The following is an 18,997-nucleotide window of genomic DNA, read 5'->3' as shown; positions in this document are numbered from 1 at the left end:
GCATTTATTATTTAGTACTGTTATCTCCTTAAGCGCATCAGTCTCCTCATTTGGTGTAACACACACTGAGATTTTTATTTAGTTCCAAGGGACCTGCCACCTCCACGAGGGGGTCAGTGGGGGAGATGTGACCCTGAGGCTCCATAAGGAAAGAAAGGCCTTGCAGTACAAAAGGCTCAGGGTACCTTATCAGCAGAGAGAGAGATAACAGGGACCGCCAAAGACCCTACCGACCGGAGGAGCGTCTGAGAATTCAAACCCAGCATCATCATGGACGCTATTCCCTGTTCATATGTCATAGGAAGAGGAAACTAAGGAGGAAGAGGGAGAGCTTTGGCATCCCCACGAGGCTTCAGTTGTATCCAGCATCTCCTAGACTAAGGGAAAATGGCACCGTGCCATCCAGCTACGCAAACATGGCCACCAACCGGAGACCAACCAGACTCATGGAAAATGGACACCATCAGCTACAAACACTTAAGCATGCTGCCAGGATCTTTCCTGCACCCTCTGCAACACATTTAGGGGAGAATCTGCTGTGCACTCTGCACCGGACACTGCACTGGGACCCCCCTGCACTAAACCTACATTGCAAACAGCAGAGCATGCACATAGGGGTCTCCTACACTGGGACCACCCAAAACTACCAGGGCAGGGCACGCACTATCCCAGGACCCTTAGAGTGGGGACAACGGGTTTAGACCCCAGGGGGTCTCTGCTGCATTCTCTGCCCTGGGACCCCCACCAGACTCTAGGTCCATACAGGGGGGAAAGGGAGTGGGGGAAGCCCAGCTGGCTGGGGGGACCACTGGATCTAGATTATCCAGCCCGTCACCCAGCCCGGCAGTTGATTGTAGATCTCCCGAGAGAAAAAAAAAATGTGGTGAAGGAGAAAAAATTGCTAGGACCAGAGATCCCAGCCAGGAGCCTAGGTCCTTACTCCTGACTAGACAGATTAAAACTGATTACCTAGAGCAGAGAGGGGGTTATATACCAGCTGAGGACAGCCCATGGGCATAGCCAGGTGTTTGTTGTTCTGCCTTGTCTTACTCCTGGAGGAGGCAATATAACCCACTAGTTCTGATTTATGGAGCGCTGTGTACCTCAATGAACGAAAGAGAAAGATACAATTCTTTCCCTACCAAGTGAAGTCACGTCAGAGGTTTTTGATTTAATTGACTCTACACATTTTCCACTTATTTTTTTCTAGGTCCTAATTCCAGTGGCAAAAGGTTTATACTAGAATTCATGGCTTCAGGCTTGGAGCCTTCTTGCTATGTATCAGTGACAAAAAGCTAACAGAGTTACATAGATCCATTTACCTCAGTCCCCGACTGACAGCAGGTAAGTGACTGTCCACATGATACTGATCACCAAGCAAGGGTGGACCGAAAAGTGCAAACATTCATATAAACCAGTTTGGAGTTCAGCTTAAAATACAAATTAGGTAGATGCTAGAACAGGGATACAAGTGTCTTGCAGGCCTTAGGCAACTGTTTATAAGATGGATCAAAACGCTTTTCAAAACAGTTCTTGAAAGCAATAATTCCACCCCACAGAGCAAGTTTTAAGGGTCCTAACAAGAACCAGGACTTCAGATTATTTGAATGTTAAGCCCATAGTAATTATGGCACCAATCTTTCTAACAAAAAAAAAAGAAAATTAGGTATGGCAAGACTGGGGAAGGTTTAAACATGCAATGGGGTCAATTTCTTACACCACTCTGCCAGAAATGACTGTGGGATTTAGAACCCAGTCTGAAATTAAGAAGCCTGCAAACATTTTTCTTCTGAAAATTATAAGAGTTGCACAAATTTATTATTTGCCAAGTCCTGTACCCCAGGTATTCTATTCATTAAATTAGCCTATTAACCACTTTACTACCAGTCACGTAACCTCTACGTCGGCTGACTTTGAGTGGTTATACCGGGATGATGCCTCTAGCTAGAGGCATCATCCCGGTACCGTTGTTTGAAGCCGACGGTCGGCTTTCCGTCGGTAACGATCGATGCGGCTCGGGAGCCGCTCGATCGTTACCCGGGGGGGCGGGAGGGGACGTCCCCCCCCTCCCGCCGCCTTCCGCGGCTTTGCTCGGGGCTACCGTCCCACCGGGAGCCCCGAGCACCCAGCCGGCACGTCCGCCGGCTGGATGGAGTCCCGATGAATGCCGGAAACGGCATCGATCGGGTCTCCGATGACGTAACCCGGAGGCGGCGTCCATGACGTCACGTCCGGGTTACTGTGCTGCAAAAGGCGGCAGATTTGAAAAACGGCTGTATGCAAAAATGCCGTTTTCGGCGTTTTGCATACAGGGAAGTGTAGTGGAGGGGTCTAGGGTCTTTTAGACCCCCGATCCCTCCATAAAGTGTACCTGTCACGACATATTGCTGTCACCAGGGATGTTTACATTGCTTGTGACAGCAATAAAAGTGATCAGATTTTTTTTTTTTTTAAAAACCTGTAATAAAGTTTAAAAAAAAAGAAAAAATAAATAGGAAAAAAAAAAAAAAAAAAATTTAGCCGTCCCCGTCACCGTTAGCTCGCGCACAAAAAAAAACGTATACGCAAGTCGAGCCGCAAATGAAATCGCTGTTCAAACCACACATGTGAGGTATCGCCGCGATCGCCAGAGCGTGGGCAATAATTAAAAAAAAAGAGCTACACTCTAACTCTAAACTGGTAACCGTTAAATAAATTTAAAGCGTCGCAGATTGAGATCTCTATTGACCGTAGTTTGTCGCCATCCCACGGGGGGGCGCAATTTTAAACCGTAACATGTTTGGTATCTATTTACTCGGCGTGACATCATCTTTCACAATATACAAAAAAAATGGGCTAACTTTACTGTTTAGTATTTTTTAAATGCAGTGAAATGTGATTTTTCAAATTTTTTCCAAAAAAATGGCGTTTTAAAGACCGCTGCGCAAATACCGCGTGACAAAAAATTTTGCAATGACCGACATTTTATTCTCCAGAGTCTTTGCTAAAAAAATATATATAATGTTTGGGGGTTCTAAGTAGTTTTCTAGGAAAAAATACTGGTTTTAACTTGTGAACAAAAAGTGTCCGAAATAGGGCTGGGGCTAAAGTGGTTAAAACATAAAACTTTTTTTTTTTTTTTTTTTTTTTTTTTAAACCACAAAGAGATAACATGTTAAAACAATACCTGAATCAAGAGCTGGGTTCGGTCATCTTCCACTTCAGATGAAACAGAACGAGCTCTGTGAACAAATTCTACTAACTCTTCATTGTAAGAAGACTTCAGGAGAAAAATAAAAACATTAAATTTGCACTAATAAAAAAGTATCTATAAGCATACAGTGTATCAGCATGTACAACTACAATATAAAAAGATCTCCCAAAAACTGTAATGCATATATCAGACACCAAAAGGAGCTCAGTGAATTTTGGGAAATCTAGTTGAGCTCTTGTGGATAAGAAAATCTGAATAGTAAACAAAAAATGTGCTTGATTCTCCAATCAATACAGTCAGTGTTGATAGGGGAATCCCTCCCCAGGAAGTTTTCCACCATCAGAATACAATCATAACTGCTGCCAGCTATAGTCAGTTGCAGTCTTTGTACAAAAATAAAAAAGCCCAACAGGCTGGCTGTACTGAAGTCAATTGAAAGACCGACTTAAGTACAACCCAGCCTGCTCATAAATGGATTGAGCTTTACACAGATACCCTCCACCTAAAAAGGGAGATTTAGTTGTGAAAAGAGATAGCCAGCCTTTACTCTAGGCTTTAAAGCCCTGTACACACTGGAATTAAAAGCAGGTATTTGAGGCACGTTTTAAATGCCCCTCAAATACCTAGTAAAGCAGTCTGCAATTGAGTATATGGACAGCACACAGAGCTATTCACGTTATCAAAACATGAGGTTTTTGCATTGCTTCGCTTTAAAGATGAAACTACATTCTGAATTAAAGCATCCCAACTCCTTCTATTCAAGTCCATGGTAACGTGCTATAGGAGCCTAGGGGTGTTTTTAATGCGCATGGAGTGTTTGGGAGCATTTTTGATGCGCATTAAACATTTTGTCAAAACTGAGAACAAGGCCTAAGGCAAGCAATGAAGGATTCATTTCCTTTTCTTCCACCAGGGGTGAAAGGAAAGAAAATCGCTAGATTGAACCGATCTATACATTCAGTGTAAATAGGGAAATCCCTGATGTAGCGCTATTGCATTCTGCCGATGGGTAGCCTTCTTAGCCGGCAGAACACAAAGAATGCTGGCAGCTATAGTCACCGGCAGTAGTCGCATGTTAAAAAAAACAATTGGTTGTACCCAAGTTAATTGATTGATTGACTTGGATACAACCAGCCTGCCCATAGATGGATTGAATCTAAGGCCAGTCCCTGCTGAACCAGCCAAGATGAAATGCATCCATGGCCAGTTAAAGGGTTGTTTAAAACAAACCTTTTGTCAGTTCAGCATAGAAACCCTTTGCAAATTAACTTTAATCTGATAAGGGGCTTAAAGCCAAGTTTTCAGCAAACATGGAATAATGCCCTATAGACTTGTTGAAATTTACCTGCTGTTTATAGGCTTCTTGGACAGCCTCACACATTCTCCTCTCAGATTCTAGGTCTCTGCGAAGCTGAGCAATGACAGTTGAAGAGTGAATTTCAAGATCCTCCAGACACTGATCTGCCTACATACAGCAAGACAACAAATTACATGGTTTTAGTGTAAATAGGTCAGTCTGGATATTCAGCAAATGCTTGTTTTTTTTTTTTACATTTTTTAATAATTAGAAAAGATTCACCAAAACAGCAAGAGACAGCCATAAATAAAATTTAAAAAAATGTGATTTACCGAAAAATCCATCCCTCTGATGTGCATTGACGGACAAAAGCTCCTCATCTTCATGACTATATGGGTTATACTGCCCCCTACAGGAGTAAGACACTAGGCAGAAAAAAAACGCAACTATGCCTACGGGGCAGTCCCAGGGGGAATACTCCCACACTCTGCTATGGTATTCAGTTTTATTACAAGCAGTGTCGGAAGAGAAAGAACCCAACTCCATAGAGGGGCGGGTGCTGTGTCCGTCAATGAACATCAGAGATGGATATTTTGGTATGTCATAAATACCAATTTCTCCTTTGTCCATTGATGGACACAGCTCCTCATCTTCATGACTATATGTGACATCCCAAAGCAGTGTCAAACATAAGGGGTGGTAACAGTAAGAAAAAAACCTTCCCCGAGGCTAAGCATAGCCAAATAGGAAAAATGGAGCTCAACTATCAAGGAAGCATATGCCAACACATCCACCTTATAAAACTTTGTGAACGTGTACACAGATGACCAAGTGGCCGCCTTGCAAACCTGCAGCACCGAGTAAAGTGCGCCTTAACAAGGAAAGGAGGAACCTGACCCTTAATGGAATAAGCCTGAACCACAGTCTGTCTGATCCATCTGGAAATGGTCACAGCAGAAGTAGCCAGCCTTTTGCAAGGTCCATCCGTGAGGACAAAATCGGGGGTCTGACTTTCTAAAAGACTTTGTAGCTGCCAGGTACACCCCTTATTGCCCGAATCCCATCCAGGGAATGCAAGGCAACTTCCTTAGGATGCTTAAGCCTGGGTCACAGGGAAGGCAACCCGATGTCTTCAGTCAAATAAAAATCAGAGACAGCCTTCGGAAGAAACGACTGAAATGGACGAAGAACCATCTTATCTCTGTGAACCACCAGGTAAGGTGAACAACAAGACAGCGCCGCCAGCTCTAACACCCTGCACGCAGAAGTGATCGCACCCAAAAAGGCTACCTTCTGGGATAACGCAAGCAGGGGAACTTCCCAAATATCTATAAAGGGAGGCTTCTGGAGAACTGACCACACCAAACTGAGGTCCCACGGCGGCAACAGAGACCACACTGGAGAAACCAAATGTCTCACTCCTTGGATAAAAAAGGTATGCACCAGGAAATGTGTGGCCAACGGACGTTGAAAGAAAGCCGCCAAGGCCGAGACCTGGCCCTTGATGGTACTCAAGGGCAGGCGCTGCTCAAACCCTCATTGGAGGAAAGCCAAGATCCGAGTCACCGAAAAGGAGTGAGGGTGAACCCTGAGGGATTCGCACCATGCAATGTACGTCTTCAAAGTACAAATCTTCCAAGAAGTAGATTTTCTAGCTTGCAGGAATCACCGACTCAGAGAAGCCTCTATCCTTTAGCAACTGGCTTTCAACAGGCAAGCCGTCAAAACCAGAGACTGTAAAGCAGGATGGAAAATTGGTCCTTGGGAAAGCATATCCTCAGTGAGAGGAAGTGTCCAAGGGGCATCGGCAAGCAGCCATACCAGATTGGCGTACTAAGACCTGCGAGGACAGTCTGGAGCCACTAGGTTGACCAGAACCCCTTCTGCCTCAATCCTGCGCAGGAGTCTCGGCAGAAGCTTGAGAGGACAGGCGTAAATCAGACAATCCTGACTCCAAGGAGTCACTAATGCATCTGTGGCATTGGCCAGAGGATCCCGAGACGTGCCACATAGCTCTGCACTTTCCCATTGAGGCGAGAGGCCAACAGATCCACCTCAGGAGTACCCCACCGGATGAAGTGACCATTCCCCCTGGTCCAACGCCTGTCAACTGAGGTAATCCCCTTGCCAATTTTCCACTCCTGGAATGTATACAGCAGAGAGCTGGAATGATTTGTTCTGCCCACATTCGAATGCCAGCTACTTCCCAAGCTGCCAGGACACTTCTTGTGCCCCCTTGGTGATGGACATAAGCCACGGCCGTGGCATTGTCTGATTGAATTCGTACCGGATACCCCGGGAAGGAGATATGTTCAATGAGCCAGACAGTCTGATCGCCTGGAGTTCCAGTATATTGATTGGTAGTCTGGACCCTTCCAGAGACCAGACCCCGAGCGCACAATGTGCCGAGGACGCCTGACCACCCGGACAGGCTGGAGTCCGTGGTGACGACCGTCGAGTACAGGGAAGGAAATAATTTTCCCTACGAGGTGCCGGAGAATGAAGCCACCAAACCAGGGACCCCCTCGTACTCCGGCTTAACAGGATCAGATTGTCTAGAGACTGAGGATCCTTGTTCAATTTCACCAGAATCTTCTTTTGCAGAGATCTCATGTGGAACTGTGCAAACAGAACCGCCTGTTTGCACAGGTAGACACCATCAAGCACAGCACCCGCACGCAAGTCCGAAGAGAGGAACGTCTGCTGGACAGCAGAAGCTGAATTGCCTCCTGCAATTTCTGAAGCTTTTCCAGAGGAAGAAACCCTCTGGCTGAGGCCCAGTCCAGCGTCAGATCCAGTTAGTCCAGGGCTTGTGGACAGAACCAGAGCAGATTTCTGAAGATTCAGAATCCAACCAAATTCCCTCAGAGTTAGAGTAATCTCCGAAGACTCTGCTCGCATAAGCAGATACCCCAGTACCGCTATCCCCCGGTGACGCAGCAATGCCAGCACCTAGGCCAATACCTTTGTGAAAACCCGAGGAGCAGAGGCGAGACCAAAGGGTAACGCCACAAACTGATAGTGCTCCTCGCCCATGGCAAAGCGGAGGAAACGCTGGTGGGCGGCACATATCAGGATGTGAAGGTAGGCATCCTTGATGTCGATGGAGGCAAGGAAATCCCCCTGATGTAGGGACACCACAACCGTGCAAATGGATTCCATTCTGAACTTCTGTATCCGTACAAAGCAGTTAAGCGCCTTGAGGTTGCCTTCCTTCATCAGAACTGTAAACAGAATTGAGTAAAGACCTTGAAAACGTTCCGATGTCGGAACAATCACCCCTTGAATTAACAAGTCTTGTACTGCCCCATATAGATTCCCTAAGTGATCTGGGGACAAGTGAAGGTTGGAAGGGAAAAACCTTTCCGGAGGAGACGATCGAAACTCGATCTTGTAGCCGGAGCGAATGACTTTGTGGACCCACTTGTCCTGGATCAGGACTCCTTACCCCTGGAAGCCTGAAAAGAAGAGTACTCTTTCCCACTCTCAGGGCTTTGATGAGGTCATCCAAGAAAGCTCCAAACAGGCAATCCCCACAAATGAAAGATCAAATAAGGCCTTCTTAGAAGCCTGGTCCGCAGGCCAGCATTTCAACCAGATAATATGCCGCAGGACCAACGCTGAGACAGACAAATCTAGATATCAAGGGAGTGGCATCCAAAGAGGTGTCACAGAATCTGTAGCCCTTGGACCAACTGATCCGCCAGCTCCGCAAAGGCAGGGGGGAGCTGTACCTCCTCCAGGTCCAGGCATAGAAGTTTTGCCCCCTCTGTCATAGCTTGCGACACCAGGGCAATAGTAAATACCAGTCTAAGTGCTGAACCAGCCACAGTGAACATATGGCGGGTCAAGGCCTCCGACCTCCTATCAGTCAGGTCTGTGAAGACCGGGGACTCTTCAACTGGGATGACATTGGCTTTATTTAACCTGGAAACCGGGGAGTCCACAAAGGGAGGAACCGTCCAGTTTTTAAGGAGGGAATCCTCATAGGGGTACCGCATTGCAAAATGCTTAGGGATTGCAAAAGGTGCGTTTCAGGAACCCTCACTGTTTTGTGACAATATTGTCAAAGAAGGCGGGAAATGGGAACACCTTTTGCCGTTTTTGAGCACCTGTGGTTCCCAAGGGTAACCTGTGCTTTCGATGTTGCGTTAGACGCATTCTCAATCTTTAAGGTTTCCCGCACTGATACAATCAGTGCATCCGCTAGCGCCTTTTCATGTGCGGCTAGAGGAGCAGAGGAATCAACCTCACTATCTTAGCATGCAGGTAGCGCGGACGCAGACACCGAAGCTTAACTCGCACCCGCGGTGGCCAAATCAGATTCTGGATCGGATGAGACAGAGGAAACTAGTGAAGGCGGGGGGGGATACTTCTTGCTGGCCCGTTTGCCCAAGACAAAATCTACCTTGGACACCAAGAACTCCAAGACCGCCGTCAGTGCAGTCAGATGTTGGGATCCGGAGGGCCCGACAGCCTCATAGGGGATTCGATGATGGAATATGTTTCAGGGACTCCATGAATGGAGAGGGGAACCCACACAAAAGTGTAACACACTGCAAGTGACACCCCACCGCACTGTTAGCACCACAAGGCCCAGCACAGAGCACTACAACTGCAATAGCAGAGAGAAGGAGAGAAAACCCCACAAATTTACTCGCCACCGCCAGCCAGGTACTCACAGCACGAACTAACTACACACCATGTAGCGATGGGGAAGAGGAAAATCCCTGGATCAGAACTAGAGGCTGAGCAAGGGCACCCACTGCCGACTCACTGCCCAAATGGCCACCGCAAACTTTCAAAGGGAAACCATAGGAAAATGACCGTTGAGGCTACGCAAACATAGCCGCCGATCTGTAGCTTAGAGACTTTTGGACCGGAAGGATTTACTTAATGACCAGCCCATTTTTAGCAATTTGGCACTGCGTGACTGACAATTGCGCGGTCATGCAGTGCTGTACCCAAACTAAATTTATGTCCTTTTTTCCAACAAATAGGGCTCTCTTTTAGCAGCATTTGATCACCTCTGTGATTTTTATTGTTTGCGATATAAATGACCGATAAAGAGCTAAAATTGAGAACAAAAGGCAATTTTCAATAAACTCAATTTTTGTCATGCATTTAGGCCAAAATGTATTTAGCTACCTATCTTTGATTAAAAAATAAAAAAAATAAAAAAAAAGGGCAAAATGATCGGTTTACGCAAACGTTTTAGCGTCTACAAACTATGGTTGACTGGAATGTACGAAGGGAACTACAAACCCTCCCCCTCCAAAATTACCCCTTTCTGGAAAAAAGACACCCCAGGGAATTTTTTGAGAAACATGTTGAGCCAATTGAATATTTTTTTGTCACAGATGTTTGAAAAATGACAAAGAAAAAAAAAAGTTGTCATTGATATATTGCTTACACATGCCATGAGTATATGTGGAACAACATCCCAAAATACATCCTGCTGCTTCCCCTGTGTACGGGGATACTCGTGTGAGACTTTTTGGCAGTCTAGCCGCATACAGGACCCCGAAAACCAATCACTGCCTTCAGGCTTTCTAAGGGCATAAATTGTTGATGTCACTCCACACTACCTATTACAGTTTCATGGGCCATGAAATGCCAAGATAGCACAAAGCCCCACAATGACCCCTTTTCGGAAAGTAGACACCCTAAGCCAGTGATGGCAAACCTTGGCACCCCAGATGTTTTGGAACTACATTTCCCATGAGGCTCATGCACTCTGCAGTGTAGTTGAGCATCATGGGAAATGTAGTTCCAAAACATCTGGAGTGCCAAGGTTCGCCATCACTGCCCTAAGCTATTAGGAGAGGCATTTTGAGTATTTTACAGATCTCACTTTATGTCACAAAGTTTTGAAAATTGAAAAAAAAGAAAATAACGGAATTTTTGTAAAATCTTACCGTAAAATTCCTTTCTCTGAGTCCTCCGACAGTCGCCCCCCACTCATACAGTCTTCACCAATGGGTATTGACTTCCTCTCCACAGGAGTAACTAGGCACAAGACTTGTTAAAAACAAAGCATTTTTGCATAGACACACCCATGGTGGCTGTCCCACTGGTCCAATACCCCCCTGCAATCAGCCATCCCAACTCAGTTTGGTAGCAAGCAGTTAAGTGTATAAGAACTCCAAAAGAGGGGCGGGGGCGGCGACTGTCGGAGGACTCAGAGAAAGGAATTTTACGGTAAACTGAATTTTTGTAAAATCTTACCTGTAAAATTCCTTTCTCTGAGTCCTCCGACAGTCGCCGCCCTCTTCATATTCGTCACAATGGGGTATTAGACTTTGCTCCGAAGGAGTAGCTAGGCAACAGAATATGTTAATATGAAAGTTTTAACACATCCCACTCCCAGGGGGTGGTCCCCTCAGTCAATACCCTCCTACTTCCTGTATCCATACTCCAGTTTCAGTGGAATAGCAGTAGAGAGTACATTCAACCGCAAAAGAGGGGCGGGGGCGGCGACTGTCGGAGGACTCAGAGAAAGGAATTTTACAGGTAAGATTTTACAAAAATTCAGTTTTCCCTTACGTCCTCCGACAGTCGCCGCCCTCTTCATATTCGTCACAATGGGGACGTCCCAAAGCAGTGCAAACATGAGGGGTGGGAAACGCAGCCGTGCCCAAGGCAACGCCGTCTCCACAGCAGAGAAAGGAACCTTACCAAAGGAAGGAAACCCTCTGGGCAACAGAAGAAAAAACTTGCTCAACAGAAGCAAAAATCCCAGGAAAACAAATAACCCAGGGATAACAACATGTATCTCAAACAGCCAAGGAGCCCATACAAGAGGCTCTAAGGAACTGCCGCACTAAGAACCTTGCGGCCAAAGGAAGCATCTGCCGATGCCTGAACATCCACTCTGTAGAATTTTGTGAAGGTGTGAACGGACGACCAAGTCGCCGCCTTACACACCTGGGCCACAGAAGCCCCATGACGACAGGCCCAAGACGTACTCAGAGACCTGGTAGAGTGTGCCTTCACAGGCACAGGGGGAACTTTCCCCTTCAAAGCATAGGCCTGTTCCACAGTCTGTCTGATCCATTTGGCAATGGTAGAGGCCGATGCAGCCAAGCCCTTCCAAGGTCCCTCAGGAAGGACAAACAAGGAATCCGACTTGCGGAAAGATGCAGTCGATTTCAGGTAAACCCCAATCGCCCGAACAACATCCAAGGAATGCAGCTCCACCTCCTTCGGATGCTTGGGCTTCGCGCAGAGCGAAGGCAGGACAATATCCTCATTGATGTGAAAATCCGAAACCCTCTTCGGAAGAAAAGAAGGGTTAGGTCGTAAGACCACCTTATCTAGATGAAGGACCAGATACGGAGACTTGCATGACAAAGCTGCCAGCTCCGAAACCCTGCGAGCCGAAGTGATCGCCACCAAAAAAGCGACTTTTTTGGACAACATGGACAACGAGATCTTCCTGATCTATTCAAAGGGAGCATGTTGTAGCACGGACAGAACAAGATTCAAGTCCCAAGGAGGTAAAGGTTCCCTCCTAGGAGGGACCAGATGTCGCACCCCTTGAACAAAGGTACTAACCAAAGAGTTAGACGCCACAGGACGTTGAAAAAGAACGGCCAGCGCAGACACCTGACCCTTGACCGTAGCCAGCGCCAAACGCTGGTCGACACCCGTCTGAAGGAAGGACAACACCCTAGACACCGAGTAAGTGCGAGGTGAAAACCCCCTGGACTCACACCAGGCAAAATAGGCCTTCCAAGTACGGTGATAGACCTTCCCCGAGGAAGACTTCCTCGCGTTAATCAAAGTGTGAATGACCTCCGGAGAGAGACCCCTATCCTTCAGGACCTCGGTTTCACAGCCAGGCCGTCAAAGCCAGCGACTGTAAAGCAGGATGGAATATCGGCCCTTGAGACAAGAGATCTTCTCGAAGAGGCAGACGCCAAGGAGCGTCGACCACCAGGTTCACGAGATCCGCGTACCAGGACCGGCGAGGCCAGTCCGGTGCCACAAGAATCACCGTGTGGTTCCGAGTTCAACCTGCGAAGGAACCTGGGCAGCAATTGGATCGGCGGGAACGCATACAGCAGCCGATACTGGTGCCACGGGGCCACCAACGCGTCGGACGCGTCTGCCCGAGGATCGCGCGTCCTTGCCACGAACCTTTTTACCTTGTTGTTCAGACGAGACGCGAACAGGTCCACTTCCGGAAGACCCCACTTCGCGCACAATATCTGGAAGACAGCCGGGTGGAGAGACCATTCCCCCTGATCCAGGGTGTGGCGACTCAGATAATCCGCCTGCCAGTTCTCCACCCCCGGAATGTGTACCGCCGATATCGCCGGGACATGAGTCTCGGCCCAAGAAAGAATGCCGGCCACTTCCCGAGCCGCTCGGGCACTCCTGGTGCCCCCTTGGTGATTGACGTAAGCCAGCGCCGTGGCATTGTCCGTCTGCACCCTAACCGGACAGCCGCGCAGCCTGTCCGTCCAACGGTGAAGGCAGAGATTTATAGCACGCAACTCCAGAATGTTGATCGGAAGGGAGGATTCCTGGGCGGACAGAAAGCCCAGAACACCACCCCAGCCCGACAGGCTGGCGTCCTTGGTGATCACCGTCCATGAAAGAGGACGAAAAGACTTTCCCCCCCGACACCGCCGGGGACTGGAGCCACCACAGAAGATCCCTTCTGGTGCGACGGCTCAACGAAACCTAGACATCCAGAGACTGCGGACGCCCGTCCCACTTGGACAGAATCTCCGCTTGGAGACCCCTCGTGTGAAACTGGGCAAAGGGAATTGCCTCGAAAGCCGAGACCATCAGACCCAGACACAGCATGCACTTCCGCAGGGATGAGCACGGAACATCCCTGAGGGACTGGACTTCTCCCTGAAGAACCTTGATTTTGTCGTCCGGTAGGAAGACCTTCGCTTGGACCGAGTCCAGGATCATTCCCAAATAGGGAAGACGAACCGCCGGGCACAGTGTCGATTTTGGATAATTTATCGTCCAACCAAACTCCTGCAGAGTCTGCACCGTGACGGACAGATCCTTCTCCAGACAATGGCTGGTCGCAGACCGAACCAGAATGTCGTCCAGATACCCCAGGACAGAGATGCCCTGGACCCTTAACAAGGCCAGCAGTGGCGCAAGCACCTTGGTGAAAACCCGCGGAGCCGAAGCGAGGCCAAAAGGCAACGCCACAAATTGGTAGTGATCAATGGCGAATCAAAGGTACCTCTGGTGACCCTCGAAAATGGGAATGTGTAGGTACGCATCCTTCAGATCGATGGAGGCCATGAATTCCCCCGGAACCAGGGCAGCCACCACCAACCGCAGAGATTCCATGCGGAACTTGCGAACCCGCACAAAGCGGTTTAGAGCCTTCAGGTCCAGAATTGGACGAACCTTGCCCTCCTTCCTGGGTACAGTGAACAGATTTGAATAGAACCCCCGAAATCTGTCCCGATGAGGCACCGGGACCACCACTCCCTGAGCTCTCAGGTCCCGCACACGCTCCGGAGACAGTTGAAGATTTGAGGGAAAAAATCTGCTCTCCGGCCGAGAGAGAAACTCGATCTTGTAACCAGATCGAACGATTTCCTGAACCCACCTGTCCCGAACACGGGCCAGCCAAGGTTGTAGAAAACCGAGCAAGCGTCCCCCCACCCCAGAACCGGGTGAGGGCACCCCTTCAGGCCGCACTGTTGTGGGCAGCGGATCCGGATTGGCCGGACTTCTGCTTACCTGTCCACGGCTTCTTTTGAGAGCCCTGACCTTTGAACGGTTTGCCCTTAAAGTGCGGCCGAAAGGCACGAAAGGACCCCTGAGAGGGCCGAAAGGAAGCATGCTTCTTACCAGGAGCCGACTTAGCCTTCTGGGATTGGGGCAAGAGCGTGCTCTTACCACCCGTGATCCTCTTTATCAGTGTATCCAAGGATTCGCCAAAAAGGCGAGAACCGTCATAAGGAAGATTGGCTAAAGTCTTGCGAGAAGATTGGTCCACCGACCAACACTTCAACCAAACCAAACGGCGAGACAACACCGCCACACCGTGTACACGTGCGGCCAACGGGACCATATCCAAGTCCGCATCGCACAAATACATGACACCCTGATGGATTTGATCCACCATGTCCAATGTCGCCTGCGGGGCTGAGTCAGCCACCAAAACGCGTCTAAGTACCTGCGTCCAACTCGCGACCGCCTGGGCCGCCATAAGGGAAGCAAACAGAGCTTTTAGCATAGAACCCATAATAGAATAGGTATGACGGGCAAGAGACTCCAGCCTCTTGTCCGTGGCATCCCGGAATACCGGGGTCTCCTCAGCAGGAATCGCAGTGGACTTATTCAGAACCGCGATCGCGTGATCAACAGGAGGTGGTACACACCAACGCTCGTCAGTAGCGGGCGTGAAAGGATAACGCAGTTTAAACCTACTGGGTACCGCAAAAGGTTTGCGAATATTACGCCATTGTTCCTTAACGGCGCTCTGAAAATCATCAGTGCAGGGAAAAACCTGCGATGTTTTGCGCCTTCTCTTTGTCCCATAAGCTGCCAAAGCAGCCGGCGGACACGGTTCATCTTGCAAGCGCAGCGTTTGTTTGATGGAAGCAACCAAGTCATCCATGAGCGCAAGCTCTTCAGACGAGCCAGGGGGAGAATTATCCACCCCTTCAACCTCAGCCTCCACCTCGGACCCCACAAGATCCAGGGAGGAACGGGACCCCGACAAGGAGACCCCGGCCATATCAGCCCCCACACCATCACCCTCTGAACCAGAGGAAATTGAAACTCTGGACCTTTTTGTGGATTGAGCAGCCACCAACATTTGCACCCGGGCAGCAAGATTAGCCACAATCACAGCCAAATCCCCCCCTGGGGGAGAAACAGCAGTCCCCTGGCTACCCACCAATGTGGCAGGAAATTTGCCCTCCTGAGAATCCATTGCCCCACAAAACTTATGCTGACAAGAAAGGGTCACTGCCCCCTTAACAAGCGCGGCGAGCGCAGCCCACCGCCACACACACAAGCCTAATGAGACCCCCACAGGGAGAGAACAGAAAACAGGCAATGGATACAGGCAGATAGGAAAGTTAAAAAACCTGAGGGGACCCCTGTAGTAGCTGCTGCTGCGATCGGTGCACATCAGGAAAGAGGAAGTGATGCAATCAGGGCGCTCTTGTAAAGCCTATGAGAGGCTACAAGAAAATGGCCGCCCGCATTGAAAACATGCGGCCGGGGCGATGCAGGCAAAATGGCGGCGCTTGGCGCAGAAAACGCCGCTCCCCCGCTCTGCGATGTAACACATCGCCCATGTAAAAATCAACATGGCAGGTCGCCGCAGCGACCGCTGTACAGTGCCCCCAACATGACCACAGGCATGCCCCACAGCACACAGCGCTTCACACAGTAACAGGCAGACACACAGTGCCACACAGCCCCCCCTCCTGCAGCCCACAGCGTGCAGGCAGAATGACAGGGAGCCCAATAGTGTGAATAGAGGCAGGTTACACAGTCCCAGACTGACACCCCCCCCGACAGACAGGTCCCCACATAAGTTCACTTACCTGCTAATGGCGTGGGGGACCCGCACTGGCGAACAAACCGCAGCACATGAGGCAGGGAGAGTCGCAACCAGGACGCACGAAACCGGGGTTAAGAAACCACACAGCGTCCAGTGAGGTAGCCACCTCACCAAGCATCCCTGCACCGAACAGGGATGGGTCGTTCACTGTGCCAGGAGCGATACCTGGCTGAACGCTCGATGGCAGGCCGGGAAAACCACTGACCCACAACCTGCGACCAGGGGGATCAGCCCGAGTCCCAGCCCGCACGAATCCTCTTCATCAGAAGAACTAACGCTGACAAAATGAACAGCTAAGCAAACAGAGAGAAAAAACTCAAACAAAATCAAAAAAGAATAGAGAAAAGGCTGAGACAAATGCCCCAGCATAGAGACATCCAGCTACTCCTGACAAGCTAGACATTGAAACTGGAGTATGGATACAGGAAGTAGGAGGGTATTGACTGAGGGGACCACCCCCTGGGGGTGGGATGTGTTAAAACTTTTATATTAACATATTCTGTTGCCTAGCTACTCCTTCGGAGCAAAGTCTAATACCCCATTGTGACGAATATGAAGAGGGCGGCGACTGTCGGAGGACGTAAGAGAAATTCAGTTTTCTCTTACGTCCTCCGACAGTCGCCGCCCACTCATACAGTCTTCACCAATGGGATGTCCCAAAGCAGTGTAGACATGAGGGGTGGGCAACGCAACAGTCAGAAAGGCAACGGAGTACCCACAACAGAGAAAGGAACCTTATGTGAATAGAAAGGCAACCTTCTGGGTAACAAAAAAAGCTCAACAGGAGCAACAACCCAGGAAAGCAAATAACCAAGGGGGTAAACAACCCCAACAGCCAGGGACCCGAAATAAAACCAGGTTTCCCTTATGGTACAGCCGCACAAAGAACTTTGCGGCCAAAGGAGACATCCGCCGATGCCAGAACATCAACTTTGTAAAATTTAGAAAAGGTGTGTACCGACGACCAAGTCGCAGCCTTACACACCAGGGCCACCGAAGCCTGATGTTGGAAGGCCCAGGACGAACTCACCGCTCTAGTAGAGTGCGCCTTGACAGGGAACGAAGGTACCCGTTCCTTTAACGAATAGGCCTGTACAATCATCTGTCTGATCCATTTTGAAATGGTCGCCGCAGACGCAGCCATACCGTTCCGAGGTCCCTCAGGAAGGACAAAGAGGGAATCCGATTTCCGAAAAGATTCAGTCGATGACAGGTAAACCCTGATCGCCCCGACAACATCCAAGGAAAGCAAAGCAACCTCCTTCGGATGCTTAGGCTTCGCACAGAGCAAAGGCAAAACAATGTCCTCATTAAGGTGAAAATCCGAAACCACCTTTGGAAGAAAGGACGGGTTAGGTCGCAAGACCACCTTATCCCTATGAACCACCAGGTAAGGGGAGCGGCAAGACAAAGCCGCCAACTCCGACACTCTGCGAGCAGAAGTGATCGCCACAAGAAAGGCAACCTTTCTAGACAGCAGAGGTAACGAGATTTCCCTGATGTTTTCAAACGGGGAACGTTGCAATACGGACAGAACCAAGTTCAAGTCCCATGGAGGTAATGGATCCCTTCGAGGAGGAGCCAAGTGACGCACACCTTGAATGAAGGTGCGAATCAAAGAATCAGACGCCACAGGGCGCTGGCAAAGGACTGCCAGTGCAGACACCTGGCCCTTAATCGTGGCCAACGCAAGGCGCTGGTCCACACCAGTCTGAAGGAAAGCCAAGACTCTCGCCACCGAGTACGAACGTGGAGAGAAGCCCCTGGACTCACACCAGGCAAAAAATGGATTTTTGTAAAATCTTACCGTAAAATCCTTTTCTCTTAGCTCATTGACAGACGTAGTCCTCGGTGATACAGCACCTTCGGGTTATGTTGCCTCCACAGGAGCAGGACTAGACAGGAAATTAAAATGCTCTGGCCACACCCTAGGGGCAGTCCCAGAGGGTATATCCTCTCTCTCTCTGCCTCAGCAAATCAGTTATGTCAAAAAGCAGTCTTTAGAGATTTTAACCCAACCCAACTCAAAAACAGAGGGGCGGGGACTACGTCTGTCAATGAGCTAAGAGAAAAGGATTTTACGGTAAGATTTTACAAAAATCCATTTTTCTCTATCGCTCATTGACAGACGTAGTCCTCGGTGATACAGCACCTTCGGGACGTCCCAGAGCAGTATCACAAATGAGGGGTGGGAAAATGGAAATCAAATCCCAATCTAGAAGGCCCAACCGGTGCCAACTAGAAGTTTACAATGCTCATCCTTAATGATGAGACTCAACAAAAAAAGAAATTTTTTCAAACAGAAAAAAACCCTCAAGGTAGACCACCGGTCTCCTCAAATTGCGGCCTGCAAAACCTTGCGGCCAAATGAGGCATCCGCCGATGCCATCACATCAATTTTATAGAATTTTGTAAAGGTATGTACCGACGACCAGGTGGCCGCCTTACATACCTGGACCACTGACGCCTGATGGCGAAAGGCCCAGGAAGTACTGAGCGCTCGAGTGGAGTGCGCCCTAACAGGGAACGGAGGACTCTGACCCTTAATAGAATAAGCCTGTACCACCGTCTGTCTAATCCATTTGGCAATGGTCACGACAGATGCAGGCAAACCCTTTCTGGGGCCATCCGTGATCACAAAAAGTGAATCCGTCTTACGGAATGATTCCGTAGCTTTCAGGTATGCCCTGATTGCCCGAACCACATCCAAGGAATGCAACGCATGTTCCCGATGATGCTTGGGCTGAGGACACAAGGAAGGTAGTACAATATCTTCATTCAGATGAAAATCTGAAACCACCTTAGGAAGAAAGGATGGCTTAGGATGAAGTACTACCTTATCCCTATGAATCACTAGGTATGGGGACTGGCATGATAATGCAGCCAGTTCTGACACCCTGCGAGCAGAAGTGATAGCCACCAAGAAGGCCACCTTCTGGGA

The 18,997-nt window shown here is 49.0% G+C and overlaps 1 protein-coding gene across 1 annotated transcript in view; it reads right to left on the bottom strand.

The window, feature by feature from the left end:
* SPAG5 (sperm associated antigen 5) overlaps positions 1-18,997 on the bottom strand; it is a 374,185-nt gene that overhangs the window by 205,994 nt on the left and 149,194 nt on the right. Inside the window, exons 8-9 of the mRNA XM_082245996.1 lie at positions 4,539-4,658; positions 3,167-3,259 (exon numbers count right to left, since the gene is read on the bottom strand). Of these exons, the coding sequence (XP_082102122.1) occupies positions 3,167-3,259; positions 4,539-4,658 (213 nt within the window). The remainder of the gene's footprint in view (positions 1-3,166; positions 3,260-4,538; positions 4,659-18,997) is intronic.

Source organism: Pelophylax lessonae, assembly GCF_965119305.1.
Source record: "Pelophylax lessonae genome assembly, chromosome: 2".
NCBI lineage: Eukaryota > Metazoa > Chordata > Amphibia > Anura > Ranidae > Pelophylax > Pelophylax lessonae.
The sequence above is the reverse complement of the archived record's forward strand: the minus strand, read 5'-3'. Positions and strand labels throughout refer to the sequence as shown.